This window comes from Crinia signifera, chromosome 6, assembly GCF_055691185.1.
Source record: "Crinia signifera chromosome 6, ASM5569118v1, whole genome shotgun sequence".
Lineage (NCBI taxonomy): Eukaryota > Metazoa > Chordata > Amphibia > Anura > Myobatrachidae > Crinia > Crinia signifera.
In genome coordinates, this window is record NC_139222.1 from 39,578,724 (window position 1) to 39,606,272 (window position 27,549).

The following is a 27,549-nucleotide window of genomic DNA, read 5'->3' on the forward strand; positions in this document are numbered from 1 at the left end:
ATATATATATATATATATATATATATATATATATATATATATTTCTCTGTTCATATACAATGATGAAGGTGCCGCTCTCCAGACTTGACAAAAAAGAGCAGAAAATGACACAGCAAAGTCGCCAGCAACATTTCAATCTATAAATACCACATGAAAGTGTTTAATGATTGAAATGTTGCTGCGTTGTCATTGTATGACCGCTTTACTGTGGGGACTGCGGACGCAGTACTTCCTTTATTTCAGAGTGCCAGACTAGTCGCAATATAAATATCAGATGTTGTCTCTTAATACCTGGACTAAACAGTGCATTCAGGACAGAGTTAGGCATATACCAACTGGTATCTGGACTATTTGTCTACAACAAGTAGATAGACAGCCATTAGGTCGACACCATTAGTTCGACAACTCAATAGGTCGACATGCTTTTAGGTCGACATACCATTAGGTCGACATACCATTAGGTCGACATGCCATTAGGTCGACATGCCATTAGGTCGACATGCCATTAGGTCGACAGTGTCTAGGTCAACAGTCAAAAGGTCGACATGGTTTTTTTCACTGTTTTTTGAGCCGACATGTGCCGACAGGCGGTATTTCATGCCCTACCATCCACTAGGGCGTGGAGTTAGATTATAATAGTGTGCCGAGCGCAGCGAGGCACCGCGCCCGAAGCATGGCTGTGTCCATGTCGACTGTGTCGACATTTGGGTAAAAAAACAGTGCAAAAACCATGTCGACCTTTTGACTGTCGACCTAGACACTGTCGACCTAATGGCATGTCGACCTAATGGTATGTCGACCTAATGGCTGTCTATCGTCTTGTTGTAGACAAATGGTCCCGCATCCATACCAACTTGTACTATGGAGGCATTAAGATGGGCAAGTCCCTTATTACAGACATAAATACTGCTGGGGGGGGGGGGGGGCCACACCGCTGCCTAAATTTAGATTTACCATATGTATGTGTTCATGTATGTATGTATCAATGTGGTCTTAGTGTTCAAAGCATTAACCTGCATCTTGGTCCTCTGTCCAACAATCTTCAGCCTTCTTCCCCCCAAGGGACATGGATGTTTGTGAAGGGTCTGCCCGAACCGTAACCCTTTCAGGTACAACCTCTAGCACTAGTAGCACATCCAATGGGGAGCCACTTTAAAATAAGAACATTAACAACGTTCAACATTTAAAAAAAAAAAATACAATTAATTTAATCCAGACTGTTTGAATTGCAAAAAAAAAAAAAATTTGGACTGCAAAAGGTTAATAATGGTCATGCAGTGTTGTAAAAAGGTGGATACGGAAGACGCTACACAGGTGCCACACCTTAAGTGTAAAACATATTTATTTCCATGTTCTTTACAATACCGGCATAATCACATGTAGGTAGTAGTAGCACAGGCTCACAGATACACCAGGGTCCCTCCACATGCATTTCTGTTTCCTTCAAACATATTCTGGGGCAGATGTATTAATCTTGGAGAAGTGATATAGGTGATAATGCAGCAGCCAATCAGCTTCTAACTGTCAAAGTTACAGGGTGGGTTTAAAAAAAATGACAGGAGCTGATTGGATGCTGGGTTATCACCTCCCCAGGATTAATACAGCTGCCCCTCTGTGCTCTAAGCCTCACTGCTCAGGGCTTTATATCAACACAGCTCTATTGTGGATGCGTTTTGGTTTCTCAGGCTAGAAACGTAACTCCCAGAGTCAGAATTGTTTCTAATCTGTTTACTGTATTTCATCAAAAAAAAAAAAAAAAAAAAAAAGAATATATCTAATATATCTATATCCGTGGCAGTTGTCTTAATTATCTCCAAATCCATCAATTTAGTCACATTAAAGGGTAATGAATATGATCGCTATTGTGTTTGTGTATTGTTACCCAAAATGATACAATAATTAAAACGCTAGTAAAAATAGAGATATAATACCTCAATGTTTGACAAACCAAATAATATTCGCAACAATAAATCGGGTAATAAAAGGACTAAGGACGTCAAAAATAAAACCTCCCTGATGAAGTACTGAGAGGGTATGAAACGCGTTGGGTAGAGCTACAAGGAGTGATGATCCCCACAGTGTGCACAGCCACCAGTGCATTCAGCGCACCAGCCACCAACATCTTCCGGCCACGGTGCTGCCTAGTATACATAAGCCCACATTAGTAACAGTCCACAAGTTAGGAAACAACAGCTATAAACTGCGGTGATTGGAGCAGCCTAAGGAGCAAGCCGGCGCACAGCCGCCAGCATCTCCCGGTCCCAGCCCTTGGACTGAGAAACCGTTGGTGCAGTGATCGAAACCGTAACGAGCGCTCACAGCTGCCATCATCACCTGGTTCCAGAGCTGCCTAGGACTGAGAAGCCGGCACTAGCAGCAGGGAGTAACGCTCTACAACAGAGATATGCTGCAGATACCAGAGAGACAAAGACTAACGCTACGCAAATTCCCAACAAGGACGTAAACAATAAAATAGTATTTTTATTAAACTATGGTCGAGTGCCATTTTAGTTGACAAAGAATACCCAAACACAACAGCGAGCGCCTGAATTTTTCCCTTTTGAAGTATCCAGAACAGAGACCGGCAGAAATGGGATCTGGAAGGTGAAACATGAGCAATGCAATTTGTCACAGAGAAAAAACCAAGACAGTAATACTGGCAGGGACCAGGCAGATGGTAATGACAGACACAACGTGAATTAAACAGGCACACCATTGGCTTTACCATGATCAGCTTGGTCCATCTCACACAGACGGGACATCAGAAACGAAATATAAAAATGAAACATTCAGACCGACAAATGTATTCTTGGTTCCATCCTCATGTCCCAGGACAAGAGAAGCCCATTGCCAATATAATGTTTTCCCCTTATCCGTCCTGAAAATCACTGGAGTTGTAGAGTAAGGATAGAGCGTGAATGTATCAGTTAAATCGAACATATAGGGAATAGGATCCAGAAGTATCACATCTGGGGTGAAAACAGAAACTCAGCCAGTCCAAGTGTGTATGAGAGGAGTCCGTGTCAGAGCTCGTCACTGGGTCTATTTTGGGGAATCTCTGTCTCAGGCACTTCCAGCTTCCCTGGGGCCGGTCTGTCAGCTCCCTTATCATTTGGGTCTTTTGTTACCTTCTTGCCTTTCTTTTTATCTCCTTTCTTGGAGGTTTTCTTTTTCCCAGTGGACGGTGCGTTGTCTCCTTTCTTACTGCTCCAATTCTCTGCCAGGCAGCCTGCATACAGGTAATATTACAGCCAATCAGAACAAAGCAACAAGGGTCAAAGCTGCAGAGCCACAAGAAAAATCAGGAAGAGGATCTCACTCTGTGGTCTCCATCTCCTAGTGCCGATGGCTAGACCCGTAGTTTCACAGCAGCTGGAGAGCCACAGGTTGGCCAGGCTTGGTCTAGGGGTAATAATGAATGGGCTGCCACTAGGGAAACCACTCCTAGGCTGTTTTTTTTAACCCGTAACTGGCGGTAATTTTACAAATAGGGTGAGGGAGTGGACAGCCAGGCGACTCTAGATGACCTGGTCCTGGTGATTTCCCTTCTCTGTTCCCCGTTCACCTTGTGGTGTAGGGCATTGGGTGAGATGAGGAGATGGCAGTTCCAGTGGGAGTAATGAGTCCCTCTTGTCAGAGGCTTGGTGATATAGCAGCAGCCCCAGAATGGGTAAAGAGACAGCCAATGCCACATACAATGAGGTAGGGTCCCGTTTTGCAAATACGCACCTTAATCCGAAGCGCTGTACTATGTACAAATACACTGCATCCGGAAAGTATTCACAGCGCTTTACTTTTTCCACATTTTGGTATGTTACAGCCTCATTACAAAATAGAATACATTTATTTTTCCCTTAAAATTCTACACACAATACCCAATAATGACAACATGAAAAGAAAAAGTTTTTTAGAGATTTTTTGCCAATTTCTTAAAAATAAGCATTTACTCAATAATATGGTGATGCACCTTTGGCAGCAATTACAGCCTCAAGTCTTTTTGAATATGATGCCGCAAGCTTGTCACACCTATCTTTGGCCAGTTTCACCCATTCCCCTTTGCAGCACCTCTCAAGCTCCACCAGGTTGCATGGGAAGCACCCGTGCACTCTAGGAAGAGTCCTGGTGCTTCCTAACTCCTTCCATTTATGGATGATGGAGGCCACTGTGCTCACTCGGAAACAAAATTCTCTGGTCTGATGAGACAGAGATTGTACTCTTTGGCATGAATGCCAGGCGACATCTTTGAAAGGAAACCAGGCACCGCTCACCAGTCCAATACCAACGCATGATGCTGGCAGCATCATGCTGTGGGGATGTTTTTAAGCGGCAGGAACTAGGAGACTAGTCAGGATACAGGGAAAGATCAATGCAGCAATGCACAAAGATATTCTGGATGAAAACCTGCTCCAGAGCGCTCTTGATCTCAAACTGGGCCACAGTTTATCTTTCAGCAGGATGATGACCCTAAGAACACAGACAAGGTACCAAAAGAGTGGCTTCAGGACAACTCTGTCAATGTCGTTGAGTGGCCCAGCCACAGCCCAGACTTGAATCCGATTGAACATCTCTGGAGATGAAAATGGCTGCGCACCGATGCGTCCCATGCAACCTGATGGCGCTTGTTGCTGCAAACAGGAGTTGGCGCAACTGCCCAAAGATAGGTGTGACAAGCTTGTGGCATCATATAAAAAGACTTGAGGCTGTAATTGCTGCCAAAGGTGCCTCAACAAAGTATTGAGCAAAGGCTGTGAATACTTATGTACATGTGATTTCTTATTATTATTTTTTTTATTTAAGAAATTAGCAAAAATCTCCTCAAAAACTTTTTTTCACATTGTCATTATAAGGTATTGTGTGTAGAATTTGGAGGGGAGAAATTAATCCATTTTTAAATAAGGCTGTATCGTAAAAAAAATGTGTAAAAAGTGAAGCGCTGTGAATACTTTGCACTGTGTAACTTATTGAATAGTATCAGCAGAAATAAAGTGTGAAGAAAAATACTGGGATCCCTCGCCCAGCTTATGGCGTGCTACATATGATACTGTATATCCAGCCGACTAGTGTCACCAGTGGTTATGTCTGTAGGGTAAGTGTAAGGATAGGGGAGCACACTCATGGAATGTTTGTGATATAGAGACTGCACATACACCTTACTGAACGGGAACACTCACTTTGGTCCTGCCCCTTCAGAACTTGTTTCACACACAGGAAATCGGTAAGGTCTTCTTGTTGGTGGTTCCGATACCAATCTTCAATGACATCTTCGTACTCCTCCATCAGGACATCACACTAGGACAAGTGGGGTAGAGGAAGCATTTGGAACCAGAGCAGTGATGTCACACACAGAGGAAATACAAGGAGAGCGCAGACATGATATTCTCTCATAACAACAGTAATAAAGGTATTGATGGCTTACCCATAATGCCATACTGTAATAGGTGTAATAATATTGTCCTATTACAGAACCCGCATCCCTGCAAATTACCTGCTTCTTCATATCAGCAACCTCAGCGGATGTTTCGTTCCAGAGCTCGTATGGGATATCCATCACAACCTTCACCCCTTTGTGGACAAGGTGATGCAAAGTCTGGAACGTTTCAGACATCCCCTGAGTGATGCAAAGTCACAGATTAAACATAACACACCTTCACCTATTGCAAAGCCCAACACTGAACACAGGGGTGAATGTAGGAAGCTTGGAGAGGTGGCATCTATCCCCATAAAGACCGATATGTGCAAGGTGATAATGCTCCAGCCAATAAGCTCCAGTATGTAAATTGGCAGTCAGGAGCTGATTGGCTGGAGCATCATCACAGACTATAATCTTCTTTATGGGGATAGATACCACTTCTCCAAGCTTCAGACATTTACCCCTCAATTAGGTAACGAAGCCAGAATACAGGATTTCCTGAAGCAGTGTAAGTGGAGTCCGTGACAGAAGAGACACAGGTCATAAGGATGCTGGATGGGACAAAATGCAAGCCCAGGCAGGCAGGGAGCTGGAATGGAGAAGCCCCCCAGGCAGGCAGAGAGCTGGAATGGAGAAGCCCCCCAGGCAGGCAGAGAGCTGGAATGGAGAAGCCCAGGCAGGCAGAGAGCTGGAGGGGAGAAGCCCAGGCAGGCAGAGAGCTGGAATGGAGAAGCCCAGGCAGGCAGAGAGCTGGAGGGGAGAAGCCCGGGCAGGCAGAGAGCTGGAGGGGAGAAGCTCGGGCAGGCAGAGAGCTGGAGGGGAGAAGCCCGGGCAGGCAGAGAGCTGGAGGGGAGAAGCCCGGGCAGGCAGAGAGCTGGAGGGGAGAAGCCCGGGCAGGCAGAGAGCTGGAGGGGAGAAGCCCGGGCAGGCAGAGAGCTGGAGGGGAGAAGCCCGGGCAGGCAGAGAGCTGTAGGGGAGAAGCCCAGGCAGGCAGAGAGCTGGAGGGGAGAAGCCCAGGCAGGCAGAGAGCTGGAGGGGAGAAGCCCAGGCAGGCAGAGAGCTGGAGGGGAGAAGCCCAGGCAGAGAGCTGGAGGGGAGAAGCCCAGGCAGGCAGAGAGCTGGAGGGGAGAAGCCCAGGCAGGCAGAGAGCTGGAAGGGAGAAGCCGAGGCAGGCAGAGAGCTGGAGGGGAGAAGCCCAGGCAGGCAGAGAAGCCCAGGCAGGCAGAGAGCTGGAGGGGAGAAGCCCAGGCAGGCAGAGAAGCCCAGGCAGGCAGAGAGCTGGAGGGGAGAAGCCCAGGCAGGCAGAGAAGCCCAGGCAGGCAGAGAATTGGAAGGGAGAAGCCCAGGCAGGCAGAGAGCTGGAGGGGAGAAGCCCAGGCAGGCAGAGAGCTGGAGGGGAGAAGCCCAGGCAGGCAGAGAGCTTGAGGGGAGAAGCCCAGGCAGAGAGCTGGAGGGGAGAAGCCCAGGCAGGCAGAGAGCTGGAGGGGAGAAGCCCAGGCAGGCAGAGAGCTGGAGGGGAGAAGCCCAGGCAGGCAGAGAGCTGGAGGGGAGAAGCCCAGGCAGGCAGATAACTGGAAGGGAGAAGCCCAGGCAGGCAGAGAGCTGGAGGGGAGAAGCCCAGGCAGGCAGAGCTGGAAGGGAGAAGCCCAGGCAGGCAGAGAGCTAGAGGGGAGAAGCCCAGGCAGGCAGAGAGCTGGAGGGGAGAAGCCCAGGCAGGCAGAGAGCTGGAAGGGAGAAGCCCAGGCAGGCAGAGAGCTGGAGGGGAGAAGCCCAGGCAGGCAGAGAAGCCCAGGCAGGCAGAGAGCTGGAGGGGAGAAGCCCAGGCAGGCAGAGAATTGGAAGGGAGAAGCCCAGGCAGGCAGAGAGCTGGAGGGGAGAAGCCCAGGCAGGCAGAGAACTGGAGGGGAGAAGCCCAGGCAGAGAGCTGGAGGGGAGAAGCCCAGGCAGGCAGAGAGCTGGAGGGGAGAAGCCCAGGCAGGCAGAGAGCTGGAGGGGAGAAGCCCAGGCAGGCAGATAACTGGAGGGGAGAAGCCCAGGCAGGCAGATAACTGGAAGGGAGAAGCCCAGGCAGGCAGAGAGCTGGAGGGGAGAAGCCCAGGCAGGCAGAGAGCTGGAAGGGAGAAGCCCAGGCAGGCAGAGAGCTGGAAGGGAGAAGCCCAGGCAGGCAGAGAGCTGGAAGGGAGAAGCCCAGGCAGGCAGAGAGCTGGAGGGGAGAAGCCCAGGCAGGCAGAGAGCTGGAGGGGAGAAGCCCATGCAGGCAGAGAGCTGGAGGGAAGAAGCCCAGGCAGGCAGAGAGCTGGAGGGGAGAAGCCCAGGCAGGCAGAGAGCTGGAGGGGAGAAGCCCAGGCAGGCAGAGAGCTGGAGGGGAGAAGCCCAGGCAGGCAGAGAGCTGGAGGGGAGAAGCCCAGGCAGGCAGAGAGCTGGAGGGGAGAAGCCCAGGCAGGCAGAGAGCTGGAGGGGAGAAGCCCAGGCAGGCAGAGAGCTGGAGGGGAGAAGCCCAGGCAGGCAGAGAGCTGGAGGGGAGAAGCCCAGGCAGGCAGAGAGCTGGAGGGGAGAAGCCCAGGCAGGCAGAGAGCTGGAGGGGAGAAGCCCAGGCAGGCAGAGAGCTGGAGGGGAGAAGCCCAGGCAGGCAGAGAGCTGGAGGGGAGAAGCCCAGGCAGGCAGAGAGCTGGAGGGGAGAAGCCCAGGCAGGCAGAGAGCTGGAGGGGAGAAGCCCGGGCAGGCAGAGAGCTGGAGGGGAGAAGCCCAGGCAGGCAGAGAGCTGGAGGGGAGAAGCCCAGGCAGGCAGAGAGCTGGAGGGGAGAAGCCCAGGCAGGCAGAGAGCTGGAGGGGAGAAGCCCAGGCAGAGAGCTGGAGGGGAGAAGCCCAGGCAGGCAGAGAGCTGGAGGGGAGAAGCCCAGGCAGGCAGAGAGCTGGAAGGGAGAAGCCGAGGCAGGCAGAGAGCTGGAGGGGAGAAGCCCAGGCAGGCAGAGAAGCCCAGGCAGGCAGAGAGCTGGAGGGGAGAAGCCCAGGCAGGCAGAGAAGCCCAGGCAGGCAGAGAATTGGAAGGGAGAAGCCCAGGCAGGCAGAGAGCTGGAGGGGAGAAGCCCAGGCAGGCAGAGAGCTGGAGGGGAGAAGCCCAGGCAGGCAGAGAGCTGGAGGGGAGAAGCCCAGGCAGAGAGCTGGAGGGGAGAAGCCCAGGCAGGCAGAGAGCTGGAGGGGAGAAGCCCAGGCAGGCAGAGAGCTGGAGGGGAGAAGCCCAGGCAGGCAGATAACTGGAAGGGAGAAGCCCAGGCAGGCAGAGAGCTGGAGGGGAGAAGCCCAGGCAGGCAGAGCTGGAAGGGAGAAGCCCAGGCAGGCAGAGAGCTGGAGGGGAGAAGCCCAGGCAGGCAGAGAGCTGGAGGGGAGAAGCCCAGGCAGGCAGAGAGCTGGAAGGGAGAAGCCCAGGCAGGCAGAGAGCTGGAGGGGAGAAGCCCAGGCAGGCAGAGAAGCCCAGGCAGGCAGAGAGCTGGAGGGGAGAAGCCCAGGCAGGCAGAGAATTGGAAGGGAGAAGCCCAGGCAGGCAGAGAGCTGGAGGGGAGAAGCCCAGGCAGGCAGAGAACTGGAGGGGAGAAGCCCAGGCAGAGAGCTGGAGGGGAGAAGCCCAGGCAGGCAGAGAGCTGGAGGGGAGAAGCCCAGGCAGGCAGAGAGCTGGAGGGGAGAAGCCCAGGCAGGCAGATAACTGGAGGGGAGAAGCCCAGGCAGGCAGATAACTGGAAGGGAGAAGCCCAGGCAGGCAGAGAGCTGGAGGGGAGAAGCCCAGACAGGCAGAGAGCTGGAAGGGAGAAGCCCAGGCAGGCAGAGAGCTGGAAGGGAGAAGCCCAGGCAGGCAGAGAGCTGGAAGGGAGAAGCCCAGGCAGGCAGAGAGCTGGAGGGGAGAAGCCCAGGCAGGCAGAGAGCTGGAGGGGAGAAGCCCATGCAGGCAGAGAGCTGGAGGGAAGAAGCCCAGGCAGGCAGAGAGCTGGAGGGGAGAAGCCCAGGCAGGCAGAGAGCTGGAGGGGAGAAGCCCAGGCAGGCAGAGAGCTGGAGGGGAGAAGCCCAGGCAGGCAGAGAGCTGGAGGGGAGAAGCCCAGGCAGGCAGAGAGCTGGAGGGGAGAAGCCCAGGCAGGCAGAGAGCTGGAGGGGAGAAGCCCAGGCAGGCAGAGAGCTGGAGGGGAGAAGCCCAGGCAGGCAGAGAGCTGGAGGGGAGAAGCCCAGGCAGGCAGAGAGCTGGAGGGGAGAAGCCCAGGCAGGCAGAGAGCTGGAGGGGAGAAGCCCAGGCAGGCAGAGAGCTGGAGGGGAGAAGCCCAGGCAGGCAGAGAGCTGGAGGGGAGAAGCCCAGGCAGGCAGAGAGCTGGAGGGGAGAAGCCCAGGCAGGCAGAGAGCTGGAGGGGAGAAGCCCAGGCAGGCAGTGAGCTGGAGGGGAGAAGCCCAGGCAGGCAGAGAGCTGGAGGGGAGAAGCCCAGGCAGGCAGAGAGCTGGAGGGGAGAAGCCCAGGCAGGCAGAGAGCTGGAGGGGAGAAGCCCAGGCAGGCAGAGAGCTGGAGGGGAGAAGCCCAGGCAGGCAGAGAGCTGGAGGGGAGAAGCCTAGGCAGGCAGAGAGCTGGAGGGGAGAAGCCTAGGCAGGCCGAGAGCTGGAGGGGAGAAGCCCAGGCAGGCCGAGAGCTGGAGGGGAGAAGCCCAGGCAGGCCGAGAGCTGGAAGGGAGAAGGCCCAGACAGGGCAGAGAGTTGGAGGGTAAAAGCCCAGGCAGGCAGAGAGCTGGAGGGGAGAAGCCCAGGCAGGCAGAGAGCTGGAAGGTAGAAGCCCAGGCAGGCAGAGAGTTGGAAGGGAGAAGGCCCAGGCAGGCAGAGAGTTGGAAGGGAGAAGGCCCAGGCAGGCAGAGAGTTGGAAGGGAGAAGGCCCAGGCAGGCAAAGAGTTGGAAGGGAGAAGGCCCAGGCAGGCAGAGAGTTGGAAGGGAGAAGACCCAGACAGGCAGAGAGCTGGAAGGGAGAAGCCCATGCAGAGATTTGAAGAGAAGAACCCCAGACAGGCAGAGAGTTCAATGAGTGAAGCTATGGGCAAGCAAGAAAAACATTAGTCCATAAGTGGGATTAGAACCTCACAGTCTGTAACCAGAGAAGTGAATATTTGACATGAATAATGATAGTTTTGTTTAGTGTACAGTGACCTTACAAACCCTCAATGCAAATCTCAACTGGTCAACCGATTTTGCCTTGACCCTTATACTTAAACCTATATGGTGGCACAATGGTTGGCATTGCTGCCTCACAGCACTGTATTCATGTGGTTTATTCTGAATTGGGCCATTGAATGTACTGCCCCTGTATATGTGGGTTTCCTTCAGGTGCGCTGGAGTCCCAGCCACAGTTCAAAAACACTGTTTATTTATTTGGCTATTGGCAAAAATGGATGTGTGTGTACAAAAAGATTGGAAACACTCTATTCTAACATTAAAGTGGTCTTCAGAGACATTGGTCAGATCCTTTCACTTCTGAGCATATGTACAGTCCTTTACATCTGGGTAAACGTAGTCCTTTATAGCTGGGCACATGCACAGTCCTTTATATCTGGGTATGCAGTAGGTACAGTCCTTTATATCTGGGTATGCAGTACTTACAGTCCTTTATATCTGGGTATGCAGTACGTACAGTCCTTTATATCTGGGTATGCAGTACGCACAGTCCTTTATAACTGGGCACACGCACAGTCCTTTATATCTGGATAAACGTACAGTCCTTTATAGCTGGGTAAACGTACAGTCCTTTATAGATGGGCACACGCACAGTCCTTTATAGCTGGGCACACGTACAGTCCTTTATAGCTGGGTAAACGTACAGTCCTTTATAGATGGGCACACGCACAGTCCTTTATAGCTGGGCACACGCACAGTCCTTTATATCTGGGTATGCAGTACGTACAGTCCTTTATATCTTACATATGCAGTATGTACAGTCCTTTATATCTGGGTATGCAGTACGTACAGTCCTTTATATCTGGGTAGGCAGTATGTACAGTCCTTTATATCTGGGTAGGCAGTACCATCCTTTATATCAGAGTATACGTACAGTCCTTTATATCAGAGTATACATACAGTCCTTTATATCTGGGTATGCAGTACGTACAGTCCTTTATATCTGGGTATGCAGTACGTACAGTCCTTTATATCTGGGAATGCAGTATGTACAGTCCTTTATATCTGGGTAGGCAGTACGTACAGTCCTTTATATCTGGGTAGGCAGTATGTACAGTCCTTTATATCTGGGTAGGCAGTACCATCCTTTATATCAGAGTATACGTACAGTCCTTTATATCAGAGTATACATACAGTCCTTTATATCTGGGTATGCAGTACGTACAGTCCTTTATATCTGGGTATGCAGTACGCACAGTCCTTTATAACTGGGCACACGCACAGTCCTTTATATCTGGATAAACGTACAGTCCTTTATAGCTGGGTAAACGTACAGTCCTTTATAGATGGGCACACGCACAGTCCTTTATAGCTGGGCACACGTACAGTCCTTTATAGCTGGGTAAACGTACAGTCCTTTATAGATGGGCACACGCACAGTCCTTTATAGCTGGGCACACGTACAGTCCTTTATAGCTGGGTAAACGTACAGTCCTTTATAGATGGGCACACGCACAGTCCTTTATAGCTGGGCACACGTACAGTCCTTTATAGCTGGGTAAACGTACAGTCCTTTATAGATGGGCACACGCACAGTCCTTTATAGCTGGGCACACGTACAGTCCTTTATAGCTGGGTAAACGTACAGTCCTTTATAGATGGGCACACGCACAGTCCTTTATAGCTGGGCACACGTACAGTCCTTTATAGCTGGGTAAACGTACAGTCCTTTATAGATGGGCACACGCACAGTCCTTTATATCTGGGTATGCAGTACGTACAGTCCTTTATATCTTACATATGCAGTATGTACAGTCCTTTATATCTGGGTATGCAGTACGTACAGTCCTTTATATCTGGGTATGCAGTACGTACAGTCCTTTATATCTGGGAATGCAGTATGTACAGTCCTTTATATCTGGGTAGGCAGTACGTACAGTCCTTTATATCTGGGTAGGCAGTATGTACAGTCCTTTATATCTGGGTAGGCAGTACCATCCTTTATATCAGAGTATACGTACAGTCCTTTATATCAGAGTATACATACAGTCCTTTATATCTGGGTATGCAGTACAGTCCTTTATATCTGGGTATGCAGTACAGTCCTTTATATCTGGGTGGGTATACGTACAGTCCTTTATATCTGGTCATATGTACAGTCCATTATATCTGGGCATACGTACAGTCCATTATATCTGGGCATACGTACAGTCCTTTATATCTGGGCATACGTACAGTCCTTTATATCTGGGCATACGTACAGTCCTTTATATCTGGGCATACGTACAGTCCTTTATATCTGGGCATACGTACAGTCCTTTATATCTGGGCATACGTACAGTCCTTTATATCTGGGCATACGTACAGTCCTTTATATCTGGGCATACGTACAGTCCTTTATATCTGGGCATACGTACAGTCCTTTATATCTGGGCATACGTACAGTCCTTTATATCTGGGCATACGTACAGTCCTTTATATCTGGGCATACGTACAGTCCTTTATATCTGGGCATACGTACAGTCCTTTATATGTGGGTCTCTAGAACAGTCCTTTATAGATGGGCATACTTACCACCCTTTATATCTGGGCATACGTACAGTCCTTTATATCTGGGCATACGTACAGTCCATTATATCTGGGCATACGTACAGTCCATTATATCTGGGCATACGTACAGTCCTTTATATGTGGGTCTCTAGAACAGTCCTTTATAGATGGGCATACTTACCACCCTTTATATCTGGGTATATGTACAGTCCTTTATATCAGAGTATACCTATAGTCCTTTATATCCAACCATATGTACAGTACTTATACTCTATACGAGTACAGGCCTTTTTATATGGACAATACCTTAGCAAAGCGATTGCTTCCAGTGCGTTCCTTATGAAGGTTGTAGTCCAACAGTCTCTGACAGAGGCCTTCCGTGACATCAATCAGGCGGATATCCCTGGGGGATAATGACAGGCGGCTGATGAATCATGCAAGTGCAGGGAAACCTACTATACAAGCTGCTGCCTCAGCTTTGTAGATGTAAAACTTATCTTGCGGGAAGATTTGTGACTATGCAGAGTCGGCTGCCTGTCTGAGAATACAACGGTTTGCTAGAACAGGCTAATTAGTCTGTAATTAGTACAGTTATGTAATACAATAATAATCACAGCTTTATTTGAAGACTAGAATGCTGGTTTAGGACTTAGATGAAATGAAATACAAAGGGGATCTGGTCAGCATACTGGCATAATGGCTGTCAGCAGTCAGGAAACAGATGCCGGAATCCCGATACTGGAGTGAAGACCGTCAACACAACTCTGACACAGATCACAATGCATGTCGCCATGTAAGCATGCAGGGGCTGGTTAAGGTAGGCTGTGGGGGTAGTAGGGGGGTACCCTTTACTTAGAAGGGCGCCCACGATTTTGATCGTGGGCATCGTTAGTAAAAAATCTCGGGCATCTCGGGCATTGAATGCACTAAAAAATCGGGTGCGATCAACCGACGAGATGCCCGAGATTTCCCATAGGGAACAATGTTAAATGTCTCAATTGACCCAATTTTCCTGTTCAATGCCTCAATTGACCCGATTTTTCCATAGGAAACAATGTTAAATGGGCCACAGAGGCCAAATAGGCACCCTGAAGTGTATAATGGCCACCCGAATTGTTAACGCCACCCCGCGATCAACGTCAACCCGAAGCGTGGCGAGCGCAGCGAGCCCGCGAGGGGCGGCGGTACGCGTCCTACGACCTTTTCATACCCCCACTATCCACGTCGGCGTGGAGTAGAGAATAGAAAGTGTGGCGAGCGCAGCGAGCCACCGAGCCCGAAGCGTGGCGAGCGCACGCGGACAGCTGTGAAGCCCGCGAGGGGACGCGGATACCTGTGAAGGTATCCGCGTCCGCTCGCCACGCTTCGGGCTCGGTGGCTCGCTGCGCTCGCCACACTTTCTATTCTCAACTCCACGCCGACGTGGATAGTGGGGGTATGAAAAGGTCGTAGGACGCGTACCGCTGCGCTCGCCACGCTTCGGGTTGACGTTGATCGTGGGGTGGCGTTAACAATTGTGGGGGCCATTTCACACTTCAGGGTGCCTATTTGGCCTCTGTGGCCCATTTAACATTGTTTCCTATGGAAAAATTGGGTCAATTGAGGCATTGAACAGGAAAATCGGGTCAATTGAGACATTTAACATTGTTCCCTATGGGAAATCTCGGGCATCTCGTCTGTCGCATCGCACCTGATTTTTTAGTGCATTCAATGCCCGAGATGGCCGAGATGGGCGCCCTTCTAAGCAAAGAGTACCAGTAGGGGAAATAGGTTTAGGTAGAATAGAATTGAATGGGTTAGGCACTAAGTGGGTATGGTTAGGGATAGGCTGCATGGGGGAGGGGGTGCTAAGGATTAAACACTAGAGGAGGGTCTGGAATACATACCACCTGGTCATAGGGATTCTGGCCATTAAGGATGTCAGTCTTCTGACTTCCAGCATTGCAAGTGCAGGCGTACCGATACCATCCCGCCAGACAGTGAACAACACTCACTCTATACAAACTGGGTAAGGAGTACAATACTGATATAAATGACCAACAGAGTCTAAAGGAGGAGGTGGGGAGAATGATATATTTCTTCCTCTCCTCCCATCTAAGTTCCCAAGGCTGTACCCCCAAACCCAGTTGCCCCTGGGAATTACTGTGATGTAAATTTGGCTCATATCACACGATTAAGAAGTAGTGAGTACTAAGGTGGCTTCCTCAGACAAGAAAACAGCGTAAAAAGACGAGGATGCTGCGTAAGAGAGTAATATCACATGACAAAGGAGCAGAACACTCAGCAGCAGCAGACCGCAGAAGCCAGTAGGGGGCGCCCATGTACAACAGACGCCTCCTGCAGCATTAGCTGAGTACAACTCTGAATCTGCACCATAGGGTATTATTGGCAGGCCTGTGCTACAAGACCAAGGTGGGGTGACTGTTAGACAGGTACATTATACAGAGGATGTGCAAGCTCTACATTTGTATTATTTGGAAAGAATACAGGGGGAAATGTAGGTGCTGCTAACTCACGAATTTGTATACTTGAGCTTTTGTTTTTTCTTATTATCATCCAGAAAGCCATAGCGAGTATCTATGACTTCATGTGTCCGAGAGGTCTCGTCGAAGGAAGATTTCAGCTCCACAGCAACGTACTTACAGACTGCAAAAGAGACAATCCAGCAATGACTTCTAAAGATATGACATATTACTCTGTACATTAAGAGGATCATGATAGACATAGATAAGAGTGACCTGAAGCAAGAGGTAAAGATGAACAATCCTGGGTACTCTTTACCTAGCACGGCGCCCATCGCGACCATCTAATGCACTAAAAAACGGGTGCGATGCGATGCCCGCGATTTCCCATAGGGACCAATGTTAAAAGTCAGATTGGTCGCGATTTTAGTGTTAAATGCCTCAATGCCCGCGATTTTTACATAGGAAACAATGTTAAATGGGCCACAGAGCCCTAATAGTCCCCCTGAAGTGTGAAATGGCCCCCACAATTTTTAACGCCACCCCACGATCAACGTGAACCCGAAGCGTGGCGAGCGCAGCGAGCCCGCGAGGGGCGGCGGTACGCGTCCTCCGACCTTTTCATACCCCCACTATCCACGTCGGCGTGGAGTTGAGAATAGAATAGTGTGGCGAGCGCAGCGAGCCACCGAGCCCGAAGCGTGGCGAGCGCAGCGAGCCCCGCGAGGGGACGCGGATACCTTCACAGGTAAACGCGTCCCCTCGCGGGCTTCACAGGTGTCCGCGTCGCCACGGACACCTGTGAAGCCCGCGAGGGGACGCGTATAACTGTGAAGGTATCCGCGTCCGCTCGCCACACTTCGGGCTCGGTGGCTCGCTGCGCTCGCCACACTATTCCATTCTCAACTCCACGCCGACGTGGATAGTGGGGGTATGAAAAGTTCGGAGGACGCGTACCGCTGCGCTCGCCACGCTTCGGGTTCACGTTGATCGTGGGGTGGCGTTAAAAATTGTGGGGGCCATTTAAGACTTCAGGGGGACTATTAGGACTCTGTGGCCCATTTAACATTGTTTCCTATGTAAAAATCGCGGGCATTGAGGCATTTAACGCAAAAATCGCGACCAATCTGACTTTTAACATTGATCCCTATGGGAAAATCGCGGGCATCGCGTCGCACCCGTTTTTTATGTACCCGCGATGCCCGCGATTTTTTACCCCCGACGCCCGCGATTGTAATCGCGGGCGCCGTTCTAGGTAAAGAGTACCCAATCCTGTACAGCAGAGATGTTTAGAGCCAATCAGAGGCTGCAGGTGGCAGAGAGCAGTCTGCCAAGAGCCAATCACAATGCAGATCTAAAAGCCCATGGAATCTCACACAATTACTGTGGCGGCCTTTATCAACAGCCCGCAGAGATTGGCAAATCACTGCACTTTCTTATCGGGAAACACAAAAGGTCTGTATTCATTACTGGTCTGTATTCATACAGCTTGGTTCTGACCTGGCAGCACCAACACGAGATCTGGTATAGAGACTCAGGAAGGGTCTGCAACACAATTACAGGCTTCCTGTCAAACTGCTATTCAGTTGTGAATTCCGTATGCAAGTGCAAACGCGGCACAAGCGCAGTCATTTAAATAATCGCCCGATTTGCAAATTCTCTACTTAGCGACCTATGTTGAATTAGGCCCAATGTATGGAATATTTGGTTTATAATTTTCTGGAAACATGTGGGGTACTTGCATGAAAGTGGCAGAACCTGTATAAAGCTGGTATAATAGTACAATAATATAATATTGAAAATATAATGTGGGGGACACAGTTAGCATAATACCTTGGAGCCTCTACATCAGGGATGGGGAACCTTTGGCCCTCCAGCAGTTGTTGAACTACAGATCCAAGCATGCCCTGCTACAGTTTTGATATGTGTCCATGCTAAAACGGTTTTGCAGGGCATGCTGGGATGTGTAGTTCAACAACAGCTGGAGGGCCAAAGGTTCCCCATCCCTGCTCTACATGTATACGATGCCTGGAGCACTGCTGGTCACACTATAATGGTATAGTAATGTATTTGTGCTGTCATTTAATGCACAGAAACAAAATAACTCACCTAATCTAACGCTCTCTGCACAAGTTACATCTGCCCCCCTGCAGTGCACATGGTTTTGTCCATTTGAGAAGGAATTTACCTTTGCAAGTGAACCAGAATAATGGCCACTGTACCTAACCAAAACAGGCAGTGGTGTGAGCACTGCCCAGACAGTACAACTACATGGCCGAATCAGGCCCACCTTAGGAGTGCAGTGCTGCACTGTTAGTCCTCAGAGCAGCTCGCTGGATTATACCACCAATACTATAGCTCCGCAGCCCCCGCGGTGGCGGGGAGGCGCAGAGCAAGTTTGGGCGCCGGGGGTCTGCGGGGCTATAGTTACCCGCTGCTGTCTGCGGTACCTGCCTGCCGTGCCGTGACTGCCGTCACAGTCCCGTCTCTCCTAGCGCTGGCTCCTGCTTCTATACTGAAAACAGACACTTAGAAAATGGCTGCCCCCATACTGCAGACAGTTTTCTGTCTGCAGTATGGGGGCAGCCATTTTCTAAGAGTCACGTTTCATTATTAGCAGCAGGAGCCGGCGCTACGGGACCGTGACGGCACGGCAGGCAGGTACCACAGACGGCAGCGGGTGGGCAGGTATGGGCATGGGGGGGAGGGGGAGCGAATTTTTTTTAGCAGCGGGGGGGGGGGGGGGAGGGGGCGCATAATAAGTAGCTACGCCACTGCACCAATAGAAAGACAACTGTGTACTTTGTATTTAACTGAACTACACCCAAAACCGAAAGTGAAGTATTGAGCGGAACTATGCTTTAATGCACATTTCAGCTGTACAGCATCCTGCGCCTGTACACCGCTACATGCACAGTAGGAGCTATAGTTACTTTGCAGCTACAATAGATTAAAAAAAAAACACAGAATTTTTACCAAAAAAAAACTAAAACTATTCCAACAAATATGTAGCAAACACTGGCGTCTAATCAGCTTCCACTGATCTAGCATGTATTAGACCAGTTTCCCAAACTCTGCTATTGGAAACCAGTTTTAAAGCTATCCATGATTGAGCACAGGTGACTTTCTTGAGTAATTTGATTTAATCAAGGGTGCACAGCCTTAAAACTTGGATAATAAGGTTAATTAATGCACAGATTTAACAATTTATATCAAGAGATCTCTTACCTATGTTATTAATATATTATATTTATATGGCGTCAAAGGGGTTCTGCAGCACCGAACATAGAATAGATCATACAACCAAGTTACACAACATAGTGTTCAGCCTTGCACCCTGCCACTTTGAGAACTTTGCAGTTCCTCTACCCTGCCTGGGGTGTCGCTCTCTGCCAGGTGTGCCTTTGTTGCCAGCCATGTGCCCCCTATGGATATCTGCATATAGATGCAGGATACAGTAGTGCAGGCTGCTTGTGGCAGTGGGACAGGAGAGGCAGGGCGGCTTGATGACTCCTCAGATCTCTAAGCCAGTGATGGGAGGAATCTGAAGTAACAGGCAATTCAATGGATTTTTCACACTGCCCGGGTCATTGGCTGAGAGATAAGAGGAGACATCAGGAGACGGTCACCAACATGGAGTCCTGACACCAGGCTGAGATGCTTAAGTCCAAAGATGGCTGCAGCACTGACCAAGTAGTGCAAGGAAGAATCACACAGCACATATATATATAATGGAGTAAACCCCAAATATTTGCATGTTATATACGATCTGGATCGATGCCAACGCTGCCAGAGAGTAAGCATAAACTATGGAAGTGTTAAGCCGCCAATAGGAGTCTGGGGGCGGGCTTAACACTACAATGGTTTATGCTGATTCCTACTACCACATTTCTGGATCAATGAACATGAGTTAGAAGCCATGTCACTGTGACTAGAAACCCAATTCCCACCACAAGCTGGACCAGGGTTATTGCAGGGGCTTCTCTTCTACTGGCGCTATGAGGTGACATCTCCAAGTGTCGGTGAGCCAGATCTCCATAAGGTCTTAATAGAGTCTGGGTCATCTGACTCAGTTTACTCATTTACATTGTCAAATAACCCGGATCCTTCCCGTATCCAACCCTGCAAGCTACCTACAGTAATGCCCCTTTCAGACCGCACTTTTAAAACGGTAAATTGCCGTTTTTTTACCGTTTTAAAGCGGTAATGTGTGCGGTCTGAAAGGTCCAGTCCCACTTAACCGGTTAGAAAATGCCGTTTTTTCTAACCGGTTAAAATGCAGGGTCCTACCCGTTTCTGAACCGGTATTTTAGCGCAAAAATCGGCTCAGAAACGGTATTTAGGACCCAGCCAATGAGCTGGGTCCTAAATTCAGCACAGTGAATACTTAATGAGCGCTCATTAAGTATTCACAGCACTGGAGCCCCCCCCGCGCGTGTCGACACCCCCCGCGCGCGTGTCGACGCCCCCCCGCGCGTGTCGACGGCCCCCCCGCGTGTCGACCCCCCCGCGCGTGTCGGCGCCCCCCCCCCCCCCCCCCCGTGTCGACTTACCCCGTGCCGGTATCTCCGTTGTGGTTCCCGGCACTGCAGCTCAGTATGCTCGGAAAGCACTTATGAAAAAAGTGTCTTTCAGAAAATGGCTGCCCCCCATACGGAAGACAGTTTTTTTAAACAGGGTTTCCTATGGGGCAGCCATTTTCTGGAAGACACTTTTTTCATAAGTGCTTTCCGAGCATACTGAGCTGCAGTCCACAACGGAGGTACCGGCACGGGGTAAGTCGACAGGGGGGGGGCGCCGACACGCGGGGTGGGGTGGGGGGGGGTCGACACGCGCGGGGGGCGTCGACACGCGCGGGGGGCGTCGACATGCGCGGGGGGCGTCGACATGCTCTCGGTCGACACGCGAGGGGGGGGGGGAGCTGCACGGAGGGGAGGGCTGAAGGCTGCACTGGCTTTGACCCTGTATTTGGAAAGTTTCCAAAAACGGGTCTGCCAGTGTCAAAAAATCGGCACTTAAACGGTAATATACCGTTTAAGTGCTGCGGTGTGAAAGGGGTTTTATCTGGCAGACCCGTTTTTGGAAACGTTTCCAAATACAGGGTCAAAGCCAGTTATGCGGTCTGAAAGCAGCATTAGTTGCCTTCCCGGGTCACTGGACCCTGGTTATTTTTCGTGGGACACTTTCACACCAAACACTGATGCGAATTAAGCCAGCAATAACCAGAGAGTTGGACGAGTGAAAAGGTTATGATCTACAGATAGATCTATTATGTCATACATAAACACTGAGAGCCATATGTAGCAAGTTGCAAAAAGTGATAAAATGGAGTGATAAACAGCCAGCCAATCAGCTGCTAGCTGTTTTGTTACAGGTTGGGTTTGAAAAATGACAGGTAGGATCAGATTGGCTGGTTGTTTATCACTCAGAACTTTAGCAGTTCTGAGGAAGCTTGAATGTGAAACACGTGTGAACTACTGACCTCTGTTACTATGTATCTAACTAATGTGAATTTACAAAAGAATCAATGTTAAATGCTGTATAGTGTGTGATACCAGGGCACAAACGGAGGGGATTGCAGGAGCCAGCTCAGTTATAGTGAGACTTAGCCTGCACTAATGAATGAGTGCAGAGGCTAGATATAATCCACCCAAGTATTGAAGCCTAACCACCAATTATAACAGGGCAACACAACCCTATTATAATCATTAGTTAAAGTGAGACCAATTTTGCATGGATCAATAAATGCAAATATTGGGAAAACCACTTAAACACTGCAAATAGATCACTAACCCTAAAAACTGCACTAAATCCCCTCACTGGAACCGATATCCATTAAAGGATTGGATAGGACAATAAACAATATAAAATATAAAAAATAAAAAATACACAAAAAAATATATATAAAAATACAAAACCCCTCCAAAACAAAGGAGAAAGTTATTGATGTATGGTGACCTTGAATAAAGATATATGTAGAGAGAGTGGTGGAATATAGCTAAAATTAAAGCAGGATACAACCTGCAATTTATGCATTTATGCTATTAATTGCTCACAGGGTAACACAACCCAGGAGAGTCACACTCATAAGAACCAGAGTGACCAGCTGTATATAACATGATGTAATAATGACCTATACAAGAAAATTATTCAAAGGAATTTCCTGACCACCAGATGGCAGAGGATTTTTGAAAAAAAGTCACCAACACGTTATATCACCAAATATAACTGTATCCGACCACCCGCCCTCTACACAAGGCCATACATAAGAGAAAGGTGTCGAAGTGCATACTGCACCAATAAAGGGTATAATTAAGATACCAAGTGACACCATCGAGACATAAGTGTGAAAAAGAGAGACAAGCTAGAGTGTAAAACTAAACATAGGTATATCAGATGCCAACACTCTAACAACAACAACTAACTGTCCTATACCCCAATTCCAGTACCCGATAGACAAGAGCATAACAACTGCCAATCAATAATAGAAGGTATCACCCCTACAGCAACCATTAGAACATAGTAACAAGTCTAGCGAACACTTTTAATCTTTAACCACACACTATTTCATTTCAATAGTGCGCAAGCACTTCACCCTATATGTATGTGTGACTTGTATGTCCAATTTTAACTTCTAACCAATTTCGCATATAAGCGGAGTGGACCCCGACCCGCAGTTCCGTATATAAGAACACGGATATCTGGCCTCCCTCTAAACATTTTTTAGAATACCCAAAAATAAAGGTTAAGTTTTAAATGATTTCATAAATCATCTCTTTTGGTGTGCATCCACCGCGCAATTATCATTTCTCTTTCTTTCAAACCAGTGGGTTTGAAAAATGACAGGTAGGAGCTGATTGGCTGGTTGTTTATCACGTTTTGAAGCTTGATGCATCTGGCGCTGAATGACCTAGGCGCCTACTAACTGTACCTGGCTTTTTACAATATGTCCCAGAGGAGATACAACCTGATTTTATACATCTTTTCTTGCACAAATTGATTCTCGTTATTGCTAAACTTTTCCACAGTATGGTTATACCGCTAATTTTACCAGCTACCATCAGTCTCCTATATTGAAGAGCCACCACAAAATGAGACCATATCATAGTGTTCATTCTAGCACCCACCATCTTTGAAAACCCATGCAGTTCCTCTTCCCTGCCTGGGGTGTCGCTGTCTGCTGTGGTGTTTCTAGCACAGGTCTGGTTTGCAGATCAGTGCTGATATACAGACCACACTGTGCTAGAAGCACTCCAGCAGACAGCGACACCCCAGGCAGGGAAGAGGAACCGCATGGGTTTTCAAAGATGCTAGAATGAACACTAATATCATACTCCAATATCTGGGCTGCTAAATATAACTCGACAGCTACACATGCAGCGGCGCGTCCTGCAAACAGTCCAGATGTCAGTATGCGCGTTGGTCTTACCTTCACATTTATTGGGAAGATGGACCCACTCGCTTTCCACGGTTCTGGCCAGTCTGACATTGAGCGGAATGAGAAGCAGCAGGAACCACATGATCGATCACTGTAGGAACACATCACAGTGCTCAGCAGCAGCCCTCATATGTTCATCCAGTAACTGATACAATCATTTCTGTGTGCTTTATAGGTGTCACACATGATGAAAACAAATAAATACAGCTTTATATCTAGAGAGCAGTGATGTCACTTGTGTCACATGACTCCTTTTGTTTCCATGCATGATTGTCAGTGAAGGGAACACACACAACTGAGTTTAGGATCACCTCTTGCTCTGTTATATAATGAAAACTTATATATTATAAGGAATAATTTTCATCATTACTGTAAAAAAAAAAGCATATTAGTAGTCACTTTTTGCAGCTATTTATTTTTAGCCTACAAGCAGATCCTAGAGATGGCTGCTGATTACACTTGCGGACACGGAGACATTAATTCTGTTATAAAGGGATGTTGTGATGTCATCATCTACCATATGTGTGTGTTCTGCAAGCTACAGACAGATAGGATGCGGTAATTTGGTCTACAGCATGTAGACATGGGTCTAGATAAACATGGTTCCAGGTCGAAAGGTCATTATTTCGACAGTGTCTAGGTCGACAGTGAAAAGGTCGACATGGGGTTTTCACTGTTTTTAAACCGACATGTGCCGACAGGCGGTACTTCATGCCCTACCATCCACTACAGCATGGTTGGTGAATAAAATAGTGTGCCCGATGCATAGCGAGCGATGCGAGGGGATGCGTTGCACTTTAAACTGTGTCCATGTCGACTGTGTTGACATTCAGGTAAAAAAATAGTGAAAAACCTCATGTCGACTTTTTGACTGTCGACCTAGACATTGTCGAACTAATGACCTGTCGAACTAATGAGCTTTCTACCTAGAACCATGTCGACCTTTTCCAATATCGACCTAGACCCATGTCGACCTAATGCCTGTCGACCATCATGCTGTAGACCAAATGACCCCAACCCAGACAGATGTCACCGGCAGGTGACTGAAATGCTGGCTGCTCTGGAATGTAAAGGACATTAGCTGTGGCTGAAAACAGGAGAGTACTGGAAACAGACCTGTTCTACAATTGGGGGAAATGTACTGAGATGGGAGTACTATTTTACATGGGCTGTTGCTATGGGCAACCAATCAGCTACTATCTATTATCTTCTAGAAGGTGCTAAATAAATAAGTAGATTCTGATTGGTTGCCCATAGCATAGAACTCCCATTTAGTACATTTCCCCCACTGAGAGAAGAACACTCAGATCCGGCCAATGCAAGAAATCTCTGCACAAATATCGCTCAACATACGGACCTGAAAGATGACAGCTTTCGTTCTAGCACCCTGCATCTTCCAAAACCTGCGCAGTGCCTCTTCCCTTCCTGGCGTGTCACCCCTAGCACAGTGCGGTCTGTATTTCAGCACTGATATGCAGATCAGACCTGAGCTGAAATCACCACAGCAGAGAACTCCTCCCCAGAAAAGGGAAGAGGAACTGCACAGGTTTTGCAGAATGTAGGGAACGAGAATGATCACTAGATTACTGTTCAAAATTAAAAACAGCAGGATAGCGGTCAGGGATCTCTAGATTTGTTCATCAAACCTGTTGGATCAACCCGATTGTCATATGATTCCATGCAGCGAACTGTGCATCGTGTCCACGGATCATTCAGTGTATAGCGGCACGGTTATTATCGGACCATCGCTCAGCCCCTATGAGGTTTGATCAGTTGAGCCTGAAAATGTTGTAGCCAACCAGGCAACGTAAGCTCGGTACTTGTTTAGTTTCGCGGCGGCAGCGCGAGACGCTCTAGCTTGAATATTGGCAGCTTGCCAGCTGCTTAGTTGTTTCGTTTCAGGGCGGCAGCGCGAGTCCTGTGAAGCCTAGTGAGCGCCTCTCACACAGCGCTTGTGCCCGCATGATATCCTCTCTCCTGTGGAGAGGGGATCATGAGGGCGCCGGCGGAGAGGCGCTCCATCTTTGTGATACGTAGCTGCAGCAGCAATGCAATGATACACTGTCATCTGTGTGCTGACAGGTCATTGTCGCACCACAATGACCTGTCAACGTAGTGACTCGCCGGTACCTTAGTGCTGACAGTGCGTCTCAATTTTGCGTCTGCTGTTTAGACGCTATTGCGTCTAAGTAGAACATGCAAAATTGGCTACTGCTTGGACGCTGGGACTAGGACTAGGACTATTTAGTTGGGACTAGGGGTACATCTAAATTTAGACGCTAAAGCATCTAAATTTAGTTGGGTCTAGGGGTACACTACCAAAACCTGTCCACAGTGGCACTAGTCGACGCAACAGCTGTCGACCTTGTAAATCCCACTATCCACCCGCGAGCCCCGCGAGGGGCGGCGGTACGCGTCCTACGACCTTTTCATACCCCCACTATCCACGTCGGCGTGGAGTTGAGAATAAAAAGTTTGGAAAGCGCAGCGAGCCCGAAGTGCGGCGAGCGTAGCGAGCCCCGCGAGGGGACGCGGATACCTGTGAAGGTATCCGCGTCCGCTCGCCACGCTTCGGGCTCGGTGGCTCGCTGCGCTCGCCACACTTTCTATTCTCAACTCCGCCCGACGTGGATAGTGGGGGTATGAAAAGGTCGTAGGACGCGTACCGCCGCCGCTCGCCACGCTTCGGGTTGGCGTGGATAGTGGGGGTGTTTCAGGAACACATTCACACCTGCAAAATCATACACCTGAGACAGTAATGACAACATGTGTAAATTGTTAACTGTTGGTGCCGGCGAATCACAACGCTGACAGGTCATTGTGGCGCGACAATGACCTGTCAGCGCACAGATGAGAGTGTATCATTGCATTGCTGCTGCAGTGTCTGAGACGCTCCTACGTATCACAAAGATGGAGCGCCTCCACAGGAGAGAGGAGATCATGCGGGCACAAGCGCTGTGTGAGAGGCGCTCACTAGGCTTCACAGGACTCGCGCTGCCGCCCTGAAACGAAACAACTAAGCAGCTGGCAAGATGCCAGAATTCAAACAGTCGCTACGCTGATAGCGCAGCTGAAGGCAGTTTGGCAAGCTGCCAATATTCAAGCTAGAGCGTCTCGCGCTGCCGCCGCGAAACTAAACAAGTACCGTAAGCTCAAATACTAAACCGATCCTTAGAGAAAAGTAAATAAGTCATGAGATGAAATAAACGACTGTTTCCAACCAGCGTATGAAATACAAAACAACAATACCATAATAGGGATACACATTATTATCAGTTACAATCAGGGCCGGTGCACGGCACCGGAGCGCCCCAGGCGAGTCGGGGTGGGGGCGCCCCGGTGCCGGGGGGGTGGGGTGGTACCTGTGTAAAAAACTTGCGTCCCCGGCGTCCCTGCTGAGTGCTGGTGCATGCAGGGGTGTCCGTGCCGCCGGGGGAACCTGCGGCGCTGTTATTGTGTATAAGCTGGCCGCGGCCGGCAGGGTCCCTACAGTGAATAGAAAATAACTAGCGCTTCCCGCGCCGCCGCGCGCATAGAGCTAGTTATTTTCTATTCACTGTAGGTACCCCACCGGCCGCGGCCAGCTTATACACAATAACAGCGCCGCAGGTTCCCCCGGCGGCACGGACACCCCTGCACGCACCAGCACTGCAGGGACGCAAGTTTTTTACACAGGTACCACAGTTCGCTAACCCTCCATGCTGGGGGTGAGGGGCGAACTGCCGCCCTCCAGGTGCCGGCGCCCTAGGCAAATGCCTAGAGCTGCCTAGTGGTGGCGCCAGCCCTGGTTACAATAAAAATAATAAATAAAAACGTATACATATATATTTATTTATAGAGCACCAAAATATTGTTCAGTGCAATAGAACTTACCATACCACCCATCTGTGCCCCTGTTAGGTCCCAAATGTCAGTCCTTCTACCCCTTTGGTGTGTGTGGTGGCAGGGACCTGTATAGATAAACTCTCCTCCCCCCATCAGTGTGACAATGAATGTATAGTAAGTGGATATGGCTTTATACTACATGGTAACGAGCCCCTTCAGCACCTTCCTATGATGATGGTGGGTATAACATCACGCACGGACTAGCTACACCTCATATACATACGCAAGGAGCCTATGGATAATACAATGCAATACAAGTGAGTGTCACATAACACGACAGGATACATAGTAACAGTATAATAATACAGATGACACGTCCATCCTCTCACCCTGCTGCCTTCCCTGCTCCTCTCTCCGGTAACAACTTCTGCTTTTGGCATCACGTGGCCCTGCAGCCAATCACAATGCAGGTTCCTCACTCATTTACTAGAGCTGTACACTTGAATGAAACCGATACATGTAAACGTGTCTCCGGCTTCACAGCTCCAGGAATAGCACGGCGGCCATTTTGTCGTAGATTCAGAGAGCTCTGACATGTGAGAGCAGCAGGGTGCGAGCAGAGCTGCGAGGTGTATAATATGTGAATTACGCTATAATATACTTCCTCAGATTGTAACCAAGCATATTAAAAAAAATAGGCTTCCAGAAATAAATAATTGGACATGTTTATTTTT

General features: G+C 49.2%; 1 protein-coding gene across 1 annotated transcript; it reads right to left on the reverse strand.

Moving 5' to 3' along the window:
- Positions 1-1,324: 1,324 nt before the first annotated feature.
- CNPY3 (canopy FGF signaling regulator 3) lies at positions 1,325-27,317 on the reverse strand. Its single transcript, XM_083146047.1, has 7 exons — positions 27,205-27,317; positions 22,982-23,081; positions 15,607-15,736; positions 13,397-13,493; positions 5,486-5,608; positions 5,172-5,289; positions 1,325-3,229 (listed from the first exon to the last, which is right to left on the reverse strand). The coding sequence occupies exons 2-7, from the start codon at positions 23,070-23,072 to the stop codon at positions 3,024-3,026; spliced, it is 765 nt and encodes a 254-aa protein (XP_083002173.1). The 5' UTR covers positions 23,073-23,081; positions 27,205-27,317; the 3' UTR covers positions 1,325-3,023.
- Positions 27,318-27,549: the final 232 nt, after the last annotated feature.

Bases quoted from the DNA above. Each gene is read 5' to 3' on its own strand.
- CNPY3 (XM_083146047.1), bottom strand. From the start codon at position 23,072: ATGTGGTTCCTGCTGCTTCTCATTCCGCTCAATGTCAGACTGGCCAGA. The intron at 5,609-13,396 runs GTATTGTCCATA...TGCATCACTCAG, and splicing joins GAAGCAATCGCTTTGCTAAG to GGGATGTCTGAAACGTTCCA. The intron at 5,290-5,485 runs GTAATTTGCAGG...CACTTGTCCTAG, and splicing joins TTGCTGATATGAAGAAGCAG to TGTGATGTCCTGATGGAGGA.